General features: G+C 41.9%; 2 protein-coding genes across 2 annotated transcripts in view; one reads left to right on the forward strand and one right to left on the reverse strand.

Annotated features, from left to right (window-relative positions):
- PRKD3 (protein kinase D3) overlaps nt 1–4,042 on the forward strand; it is a 43,089-nt gene extending 39,047 nt beyond the window's left edge. The window contains exons 18-19 of the mRNA XM_071575378.1: nt 238–323; nt 1,146–4,042. Coding sequence (XP_071431479.1) covers nt 238–323; nt 1,146–1,319 — 260 coding nt within the window. The 3' untranslated portion in view covers nt 1,320–4,042. The remainder of the gene's footprint in view (nt 1–237; nt 324–1,145) is intronic.
- NDUFAF7 (NADH:ubiquinone oxidoreductase complex assembly factor 7) lies at nt 1,295–11,363 on the reverse strand. The gene is made up of 10 exons (XM_071575387.1): nt 11,235–11,363; nt 10,734–10,879; nt 10,567–10,647; nt 9,303–9,413; nt 8,144–8,354; nt 7,598–7,656; nt 6,765–6,878; nt 5,829–5,972; nt 5,336–5,509; nt 1,295–4,948 (listed from the first exon to the last, which is right to left on the reverse strand). Exons 1-10 carry the CDS (start codon nt 11,311–11,313, stop codon nt 4,736–4,738), a joined length of 1,332 nt encoding a protein of 443 aa, XP_071431488.1. The 5' UTR covers nt 11,314–11,363; the 3' UTR covers nt 1,295–4,735.
- Between the last annotated feature and the right edge of the window lie 11 nt (nt 11,364–11,374).

An 11,374-nucleotide genomic window follows, 5' to 3' on the forward strand; every position in this document is an offset into this window, starting at 1 on the left:
AGATTAATAACATAGTAAAGCTTTTTAGTGTTTCCATCAAAAGCAGAGGGAAGCTTACCCCATACTTATTTGGTAGCCTCATTCAACATAAGCGAAGCTAAATATGAACTTTGTTAAATTTAAGAGTTCAGAAGGATACACATGCACGTAAAATTAATTTCGACTTCACTATGTGAATGATGACAGAGGTGATTAGTATTTAAACAATACCATTTCTGTTCTGTTCTTCTTTGTCAGCCATTGATTTAATTAACAATTTGCTTCAAGTGAAGATGAGAAAACGTTTCAGTGTTGACAAATCCCTTAGTCACCCGTGGTTACAGGTAAAGCAATCTGCCTTTTTCACTATGTTCATAATGGGTGAATAGTGATTTTTTGGCTGAAATCCTTGAGAGGCTGCTACTGTCACACTCCACTAACAAGCATTCGTGCAGGCTTGAGTGTTTCTGGGTATAGCTTTGCATGCTTCAGCATTCTGCCCATCTGTTAATGGCTTTTTCCTCAAGGGAAATTTGCCTTGTTGTCTCTCCTGCTCTTTACTTTCTGTCTGACACCAACATGGTTTTGCTCTTTGGCTTACCCCCTGAATGTGGGCAGCGATGAGTGCTTGGAGACAAACATTGTTCAGTGCTGAAGTGGACACATGACCCGCTGTGTGCTGTAATTTGTAGTTGGTTTAGAACAGATTTGTTTGGGTGGAATTTACCTGCTGCTTTGACACGGGTTTTCACAGTGGTTTCACAATACTGCATGCATATAGCCATGCACAAACATGACTTAAAAGATGTTAAGGGGAAAATCCAAGTTATTTTCAGAACAAACAGTATTGGAATGAGTATAATTTCATATATGTATATATATACAATTAATTTTATAATAAAGGTGTGTAGCCATCTTGTTGCAAGAAGTTTTCCTTATTTACAACCTGTTATAGGCTATTTAGTTTTGAACTACTGTTTGTGGACACTGTTGGGGTATTTTGTGGGGTGTTTGTGTTTGGGGTTTTTTTTAATTGTTTAGACAGATCTTGGTTATATCTTGTGGATATTTATACTAAAAGTAGAGACAAACTGGAGAATTTATCTGTGGGAATGCTGTGCTGCTGTTTCTTAAAACTGGTTCCTTAAAACTCTTTTACTCCTTAGGATTATCAGACTTGGCTTGACCTCAGAGAATTTGAAACACGCATTGGGGAGCGTTACATTACCCACGAGAGTGACGATGCACGCTGGAAAGAACATGCTTACGAACACAACCTTGAGTACCCCCAGCATTTTATTATGGCTCCTAATCCAGATGACATGGAAGAAGACCCTTGATTTATTCATTATGCTAAATTGCAGCAAAGAAGGATGCTCCAGGCAGAAACTGAAGATAAGTTTTGGAACAGCTATTGCTCTTTCTGAATGCTGTACGCATGGCTTGGTGTGTAAAGCCCCAGAGGATCCTGCATTGACATAGAGTTAACTGTCGTCTGACAAGCTTTTCTCCATCTCTGACTTTAACTAAGAGTAGTTACTGGACTGTGGTATAAGCCCTTTTGGGTAACATTTCACTGAGCTGGGTGGCTATAAAGCCATCACTGAGGTGTAATGTGTACAGATTGAATGGTTTCTGTGTTTTTCAAGGTTTTTTTTTTTTCATAGCCTATGCAATAAGAGTTTTGTAATAGTTTTCTATTTACTAGGCCATAGAGGACTGTTTTCTGATACTTAGATACATCTCCCATTTCCTAAACTGTGGATGCTGAAAAAAGACTCTAAAAAGAAACCAGTGCAGAATATCTTGGTTAAAGCAAAACATGGTGGTTTAGTCAAATATAGCTTCATAGATGAAGGAATAATTTGCTGCTGTTAAGACAGTTAAAAATGTGTGTCTTTGCCCTAACTGAACTTTGTTTCCAGATACCAAAAAAAAAACAACCCCACCCAAACAAAAAAACCAACCCATAACTTCTTACATTCCTCTTGAAATGGTGGCTGACAATCTAAGGAGACGACAATCAAAGCTATGCTAGTCCTCTGTTTTGTCTGTTAAAGCAATAAGCCACAACAGTGCCCTGCTGTGCAAGGGTGGCACATGCCATTGATACACACCAAAGGCATTTTGCCTTAAAACTACACAAGTAATGCAGAAAGCACACAGAACTTGATGTAGCATATCTTTTCACTCTGGAAGACCTGCTTCTAGCAGAAGGATGTGGAAAAACAGGGAAAAATACATGCAGCTTTCTTCCATTGAGTAATTAGATTTTTAAATTTTTCTAATTTTTTTCTATTTTTTTAAGGTTCCTTGGACTTACATCAGTAGTTTGTAGCCTGCTAGCTTGTATCTTAACTCTGCTCAAAACCTAGGAGTGACAGTGGACACATCCATCACCTGTTGCTTCTGCCAGGGCAGCTGAATTGTAGGAAAAAGGACTCACCTTCCCACCTTAACCTGCAGCCTCGTTTATCACTCTTTACTGTGCCCAGTGCTGTTTGAGCTGAATGAAGAGTCCAAAATCAGCTCCTAACTCAGTTTTTTTAAGCAGATGCCTCACTTGAAGGATTCCCAGCCAATTAGTGGACTTGCAGCACAACAAAAGACAATCAGCAGTGTTCTCTGGAAACGATTCCCTTGGAGAACAGTTCAAGTTCATGGTATTTCAAAGAAATTTGGGGTCATGAATGTTAAATACAAATGGAAGAGGTTTTTTTTTTGTCCTGTTGATATCAGAATGGGTGAAATCTTTCTCTTGTGTGGGATGACAGTCTTGTGCTGCTGGAAGGTGCTGGATGGCTCTACATACCCCTGATGTGCCCAGCTGCCTAACTGGAGCTTGGTTGGAAATTCTTATAAAATACTGATACCGGCTTGAACTGCAAAGTCAGTCAGCCTTTGGGGTATCTTCTCTCTCCTACAAAGATTTTCCTTTTTGTTTGTGCGTAGAGAAGTATTTTTTCTATTGTTATTCAGGTAAGGAAATAGGTGAGCAGACTTTATAAATTCTTAGATATACTTAAAATGTTACATGGTTATTTCAGGGCTGGCAGCTGCTTGGAAATAGCAGTGACCTGGCAGTAGTCAGTGGCAGTTGTAGAAGTGCCCACAGGTAGGTTTGTGTCTTTAACCCACATTTTCCTTTCCATTGCCCTTAATCTTTAACTGCCACTGCATTTTGGATGCTGAGTTCTGGCTTTTTCGCCCTGTTCAGGAGGGTTTCAGGACTGACTCTTCAGACAGGAACTATTTTTCATCTTTGAACTAGAGCAATAACCTGTGATGTTGGTAGTCTGGCATTTGCCCAGGCTTGGCAAGGGAAGCAGTGCTGTTCAATGCACTGCTCAAGTGACCAAATTTCAATGAAGCCATTGCTATCTTCCATCCTAACTGTAATAATGTACAGTTTGGTTTTAAACTTCAGATTTTATACTTGAGCTGTCACTTCAGGTTTACCTGTGGTTTTTTTCTTGTTTGTTCATGTTGTTTTAAAGGAGGAAATAAAGCCAGCTCAAGTCACTTGAAAAAGCACAACAGGAATAGAGGAAGGAGGGGACAACAAAGAAGTAGAAGGCCTGATGTCTCTCCCCATGAAGTCTGCTCTGCTTCAAACTATTATATGAGCTATTTATTCTTCAAGTTGTATTAAAATAAAAATAATGCTATTAGCCTTTGGAGGAGATTGCCTGATCATATATGCAGACTTATGGGGTCAGACAATAGTAGCCACAAGCAGCTAATAGTCAAGAAACCAAAAAGGTCAGACATACATTAGGAGTAAACTTTCTTGATAGTAAAAATAGCTGAGTTTTTTATTCCCTTTTTTCCTACCTTTACTGCAAACCTTGACAGCAGTAGGTTACAGTGTTTAATAACCTTACCCCTAGATGAATTAAGTTACGTTCATTCAAGCAATAGTGCTATGGTGATGCTAGAAAAAAAGCTCATGTAAAATTTATAGCCTCAAAAGGACACTGTCAAGTACTTTTATATTTTTATACGTCCCATTGTTTGTAAATATCCTCTGATAAGCTTGAAAATAAAATTTATTTCCCTATCAGACTTGTTCTTTTTATTGACATGAATTAGCTCTCCTATCACATGTTCTTACGAGTAAATACTTCCTTGTTTGTGGATTTGTCATTACATATGCCATGCCCTGCTCTCGGAATTCTGATAGCAATAACTCCTTTTGCATGCATGCTGTCACCATTCTATTCATAAAAATATTTTCAAGGTATCTTGATTTTATTCAAGTACCAAAGCTGAGTACATTTAAAGACTCCTTAGTGTATCTGATACAGAAAAATTTTGATTGCACTAGTAAGTACTTTAGTCAGCTCTGTCCTAAGACCCCCAAAACATTGCTCATTCTCTGCTCTGTGTTTGCTGGTTTCTACATGTGCAGTGTTTTATTTCTACTCATACTGCTTTGAGTAGGTCACTCAGGAGGTTTAGTATCTGCATTAGATTTACTCTGAAATAGTGCTCCCTTACCAAAATGTGGCTGGGCCCTGAAGCATAAATCAGTTTAAGAAAAATGGCCTGAAGAACTGTGATTCTTCATCTGCTTTCAGTTCAAAGATACTTAGTTTTACCTTACTACACAGATGTTGATTACATAATTTCAAAACATTTAGTATACAAAACCATTAAATGCAAGACTCTATTCCTTTTACTAGGATTTTAAAAAATTTAATAGGATGTTATTGAAAGCTTCCTGCTGTCACACATTTTTCTATAGTATTTGAAATTACTTCAGCAAGAGTTCATTAAATCCAGCAACAGGTGGTAAGGGAGACTTCGATTCTGGCTTATCTTTTTTGTTAGCACGTATAAGTCTGTGGTGAGGCAGCAGGGCAAAAAAGTTAAAGCAGTCCCCCATCTTCTCAGGATTCATCAGCATATCATAGCTGTGAAGTAACTGCTCACGAGTTGCTTTGTCACCTGAATTCTGCAAGAGCACCTAAAAAAAAAAAAAGGATGCAGGTTATAGTCCTTCCTGTTCTCCTATAAATTCTCACATACTTGCAATCCCTTGTTGCATCCTCTTCACTTATACTAATCTAACAGTGCTGTAAGGGTTGGTATAACTTGTGACATCACTGGTGGTGCTCATATATCCATGTACAAGGTAAGTTTTACATTAAGTGCTCCTAAATATAATATGACTTGTTTACTTTCAGGGATCTGGAGTAACTTACATCTAGGAGAAGCAACTTTCTGGTCTCACACCTATGTGCTATTTTGAACAACTTCATTATAAAATCGGATTTTTATTAAAGGTCTCTTGCAGCTTAAAAATATTGTCTGTGGATTGGGAGAGTTTATGTACCTGTAAATATTGTCGTACCTGCAATCGAAGGTCAATGCCCATGTTTTTTAAAAACTCCCGCTGTTTTATGGGGCCTAATGTAGTTGTTCTTTCCTGTGTCATCTTTCGAAGATAGCTGAAATCAACATCTGCTGTCAGGTCTGCTGTGCCTGGAGCACTCAGCACATCATGAAGTTTGTGATTCCGGAAACCCTGAAAAATTAAATGGGAAGGTTATACCCAGCTGTAGTTCAGCTGTCATAGCTGGGGCCAGAAAAAGCTAAAGTTTTGAGGGGTGAGAATAGCAAATTCCACATGGAACATCTGAGGTAAATGTAGCAAGAGCTCATATATCTCTCCCATCTGACAGAAACCACTATGGGTACTGATGAAGTAAGAATTACTCAGTTTTATGCTTGCAGCATAATGCAGTTTTTACTATTATATTCACTTAAGAACTCTCTCCTAGAAGAACCCCATGATCAAAGAGACAGAGTATTTGGCTTCTTGTTTCAGAGTAAATGACACTTACCCGGAAAGTGTCAGTTTTGGTTCCATCATGGCCATAATCGGCCACTAGTGCAGCCCCACCGTCCTTCTCTATGCGACAGGCAAGTCTCTGCACGATGACACCAGCCTCGGGACACACTTCCACATGATCTCTCATCTCTTCTGGCTAGTGCAGAGACCAAAACACCGCTGTTAGCAGACAAGAACAGGGCAAGAATTCTTCACACTTGAGGTCTTGGGACTGTCACTTCATTGGAGCACAGAGGTATGGGCGGGGCATTCTAGGCTACAGCTCGAGCTAGTTTTCACTATCAGTCATTTTCAATGAGTATTTTCTGAGTGCTGGATTTTAGTCACCTCTTCCAGAACCTGTAGTCAAATGAAAATTATTCTACCAAGTAAGAATATCTGCATTAGGTGAAACTTCTTTACTGTGATACTGAAAAAATGAAAATAGCTCTTCAGCTGTGCCCACCCTTCAAAGAGGCCTTCCTGTGTGAAATTTTGTAGCTGTCCAGTACTTAATTTTGTAACTTTGAGAATCCAGTGAACTTTAGGAAAAAAATAACCATGAACGCTTTTAATTAAAGGTCAGTGTAGCACAGAAGCATCCACGTGCACTGAGTACCAGGCTGAGAGCCTGGCTTGGGCAGGGCCACTGTTCAGATGGTGATGTGACACGTGCAGTGCAGAACTCTCCCTGTCACTTGCTGCCTCAGTTTGTTCTCTGAAGCATTTTGTGTATAATTCAAGCACTGATTTTGCAGAGTTCAATAGATAAGCTTATTGCTGTGCTATATTTTCACAGTATACAAAGTTAAATGCTTGTGGAAATTTTGCAGAACGGAACTTAAAAGCTGTTTACTCGTTTGTAGACCAAGAGCCCTCCTCTTGCTGTGAAAGTAATTGTGAAGCATTAAATGAAAGAGTCAACAAGCTCCGGTGGGCATAAACTCACTTGAATGAAGTTTTCTGTCGCAGGGGTGCTGGCTGGTGACAGGACAAACCGCAGCTGGTCAGGAACTTCTGGATCTATATCAACCAACACTTCCCGCCAGCCTTTCTCTGTTCTCTGTTTAATTAGCCAAAGTACTCATTTTAAACTCTCGATGGGTACCACAGCATCATCTTTATTTGATTGAACTAGTACGTCAAGCATTTTCACAAATGTTTCAAGAATGCAATATGATATTAATGAAAATTGCTAATTCCTATTTCATTCCAGTAACTGCCTTAGAAAAAAGCTTGTGGTAGAGTCTCATCTGCAGAGCCAACAAATACAGGATTAATTACACTTAAAATGCACAGATGATGCTCTGAAGAAAAATGATGCCTTTTCTATTGACAGTGCAACGTTTAACTTGCCAAAATAAAATAATTAATTCTACCAGTGATTTTCATTAATTAATTACTTTCTTCTGAATTATAACTAACTTCTATTTTGCTACTCTCATTACCATTCAAATGAAAGCCCTTCAGTCTTTTGTTACTAATAGTACAGAAAATAATGTGGAGATTAAAAATTTCATTAATGTAACATAAGAAATAAAAAAAACAAAACCTTGTGCATTGTCTCAGCAGAAAGAGAGCCTGAGTATTCTGCAAGTTTTTCTGTTCAAGAACAATTACTAATTTTACCATTATCAGCTGAATTAAGTCCAAATTCAGTTACAATTATTTTATCATCAGAGATAGTACACGTGTCTAGTTTGGCACCTCAACTCTGTTCTTCCTCAAAGAGAAAATGTGTTTAAGCAGATGGTCACAATTACAGTAATAATCTTGCTATACCTGAAATTTATGTATTGGCAGGGCATCAAAGAACTCGTGTGCTAGGTAAAAGCTGTAACCTGGGGGAAGGAAAAAAATGAGTTAAATTATTTCTGCTTCCGTAGCAGCTTCCAGTTGAAAATTAATTTTTAAATTATTTTTAATGAATTGAGCTAATTAATGTGGTTGTAAAATAATTATAATTACTTCCAGCTTGGATACATCAAAGCCAGTAATTCTACAGCTAGACTTAGCTTCCGGTCCATGAATTTTAGATCAGTATCTCATGAAAGGAGATTCAGGTGAAGCCAGTGAAGGGTTTCCCATGGAAAGAGAAAGTCAGTATATATGAAATTGGGTTGTTATCCCCAAATGATGGTAAGCAGAATAGGTTACAGTTATGAAAATGCACCAAGATCCTGCCTCAGACTCATACAAGGAAGAGCATAAATGCATTTTAACCTCTTTTCTGTCCAGTATGAAGGATAGCAGAGATGCCTTCTGTTATCAAAAGCTGCAACTGAAGAAAGGACACCATCCCTTTAACGAGGCATTCAAGCTCCTTACCTGGCGGCACATCTTGAATGTCTCTGTACCAAAAAATGGGAATTCCAGTCTTGCTAATGCCTTTCATGTAAGCAGACTCATCCTCAGGGTTTGGCTGCACCTTCCCTCCTGTCAGCATCTGCGCTTGGATCTCGCTGAGTTTGGGACTCACTTCTACCAGATGAACAGAGACATCACATTTACTAAGTACAGAGGTGAGCTGGTTGAAGACCTATAAAGGCAGATGAGTTCTATCAGGCACAGTCTTGTGCAGTGTACATGAAAAGCTTAAGTATTAACCTGTCATCTCATTATTTACAGTCACGATAAAATATTTAGTCGGCTTTCTGTTTACAAAACATCCTCAGTGAAAGAGACTGCATTTCCCTTCTTCAGAATGAAGTGAAATGGGAATTTCTTCATATATTTTAATAAAAGCTACTATGCTTCTCCTAAAATTGGCAAAACACAGCATACATCACGTGTCTGTAAGGACAACAACATGAGATGCTCATTTGGAACAGTAAGAATAGCACCTCCCCTAAGACTTGCAGAGGGTTTAGCATTAGGAGAAAAATAGTTCAGTTTTCCCTAACACCATAAACAAGTGTTCAATATCCCAAACTTCACTGTTCTTATTAGTTTTTTCCATTAACATATGTAAATGGAATAAAAGTTCTTCTGAGATGCTCAATCCCTGCCTCTTTATGAATCAGCAGTATTTTAATTGACAGCCCTGCAAGTATGACTGAACACAAAGGAGAAAGAAATAAGCCCCTGAAATCCCCAAAGAAACTAATACAATTACCCTCCTGTGTACTGTCCTCCTCACTTTCCTCCTATTCTTTGCACTAAGGCCTTCACCCAGTTACACACAGCTCCTGAATGGTTTCCAGTTTGGAAAACACTTTCTCAATGGAATATTTCTGCCCTCCCTTTCTATCAAGTGGAAGATCACACATGTATCTGTGCATTGGGCACATGCTGGCCCGTGATCCGCTTCCAGCTGAGAGAGCTGGTCTCAGAAACATACACCTATTTTATTGGAGCTGCAAACCTGGCTAAAGTGCTTTGGTTACCAGGGAGAAGGTTAAACCCCGACAATAAAACATCATTCCTTCAGATTTCCCAGTAGCCATGAAATAAAGCCAGAAACAAAGAATATGAAGTTTTCACCTACTCGTAATATATCCTCAGTAAGGGTGCCCCTCCCTGGACCCAGTTCCACCAGCTGGAAGGTGTTATGTTTGCCCATGGCCATCCATTCACTAATATACCATATTCCTATGAGCTGTCAGGGAGAAACAACACAAAGGGTTACAGTAACAACTTCAGAAGTGGCATAAAGTAATACCTGCCTTTTGTCTGATAGTAACTAAGATAACATAGCAACATTCTCCTCCATATTTCAAAGTTAAGAATAATAATGATACATAACTTCATGCTCTTCTCTCTAAACATTAACATTGGTAATTGTTTGCAAAAGCAATTCCCCATCAGTAAATTGAGGACTCTGTTCTGGCTGGAGCAGGTTGCTACCCAGGTGCCTCTGAACTACTGTTCTTCACAACAATGCATTTACCAAAGCATTGTCAAGAACAGTGTTCAGTCCATCTTCACTACTGAAAATGGTATACAAACCAGAGTGAGCCAGACCGAACTCTGGAAACTATTTTTGAGAAGTTTTCAGACTGGAAACCACCATAACTCTCTTTATATATATACAAGTTCTATATGAAAATCACTGTTCGTAAGCACAGATGATGTTTCAGATCATACACATGAGGTGACTTCCAGAAAAACACCCTTTCCTCCCTCAGAACCAATTTTAATTTGGGGAAATAACTTGAAGCTTATCATTGCTATTCAAATATTTTGGCATTGGTAAGGTACCAGAACACTGGCATGGAAATCACAGAATGGGTAAGGCTGGAAGCGACCACATCTGGTTTAACCTCCCTGCTCAAGCATGGTCATCCTACAGCAATGACACAGGATTGTGTCCAGACAAGTTTTTGAATATTGCCAGTAAGGGAGACTCCACAACCTCTATGGCAACCTGTTCCAGTGCTTGGTCACCTGCACAGTAAAGAAGTTTTCCTTCATATTCAGGTGAAACTTCCTGTGTAACAGTTTCTGTCTGTTGTCTCTTGTCCTATTGCTCCATACCACTGAGAAGAGACTGGATCCATCTTCTCAGCACCCACCCTTTAGATACTTATTGACAGGTTCCCTCTGCTGTGGGACAGGGTCCCACAGAGGGTCAGGGTCTGCAGAGGGACAGGGTCACCTCCCCTCTGGCAATACTCTTCCTGATGTAGCCCAGGATACCTTTGGCATTTTTGTGCACCAGGTAACACTGCTGGCTCATGGACAGCTCCTTGTCCATCACGACCCAAGCCAGTGAAAAACCCCAACACTTAAGACAGACGGAACCGCGTTACCTCTCCGAACACCTGACTTATTTCAGGCGAGGTGATGAAGTCCCCGCTGTCACCGATGCCGCCGCGGCGGGTGTAGTACCCCTGGGGGGAAACAGAGCGGAGAGGGGCCGGGGCGGCGGTGAGCGGGGCAGGGGCACAGCCCCCCGCCCGGCCGGACCCCGGCGCACCTGTGCGGGGTTGGTGAGCGCCTCCCGCATGTACTCGGCCACCGTCACGGGCCCGCTGGCCCGCAGTTTGCGGCACAGGTGCTGCAGCAGCGCCGTGGCCCCGGCGGCCGCCTCCGCCTCGGGCCCCGCACAGAGCCGCGCCGGTGCTGTGGGGAGAGCGGGGAGAGGCGGCGCTCAGCGGCCGGGCCGGGCACGGGGGAGCGGGAGGGAAGGGGCGCGGATTGACAGGGGCGCGGAGGGACAGGGGCGGCGATGACCACCGTGGGGCCGGGCCCCGGGAGCAGCGGGAGGGAAGGAGAGGGAAGGAGAGGGAAGGGGCGCAGAGGAGCAGGGGCGGTCACGGTGGAGCCGGGCCGGGGGAGGAGGAGGGAAGGGGCAGGGGCGGCAGTCACCGTGAGGCCGGGCACGGCCCCGGGAGCAGCGGGAGGGAAGGAGAGGGCCGGGGCTGAGCACGGGGGAGCGGAGGAAAGGGGAAGGTCGTGAAGGGGCAGGGGCGGTCACCGTGGGGCCGGGCCGGGCTGAGGGGCAGCCGCCGCCGGGGGCAGGCGAGCAGCGCGCGGCGAGCGTGCAGCAGGACCATGGCAGCGCCTCCCACTCCTCCCTCTTCTTCCTTCTCTTCCTCCTCCTCCTGCCGGGTCCCG

The sequence above is a fragment of the Pithys albifrons genome, chromosome 2, assembly GCF_047495875.1.
Source record: "Pithys albifrons albifrons isolate INPA30051 chromosome 2, PitAlb_v1, whole genome shotgun sequence".
NCBI classification, from domain to species: domain Eukaryota; kingdom Metazoa; phylum Chordata; class Aves; order Passeriformes; family Thamnophilidae; genus Pithys; species Pithys albifrons.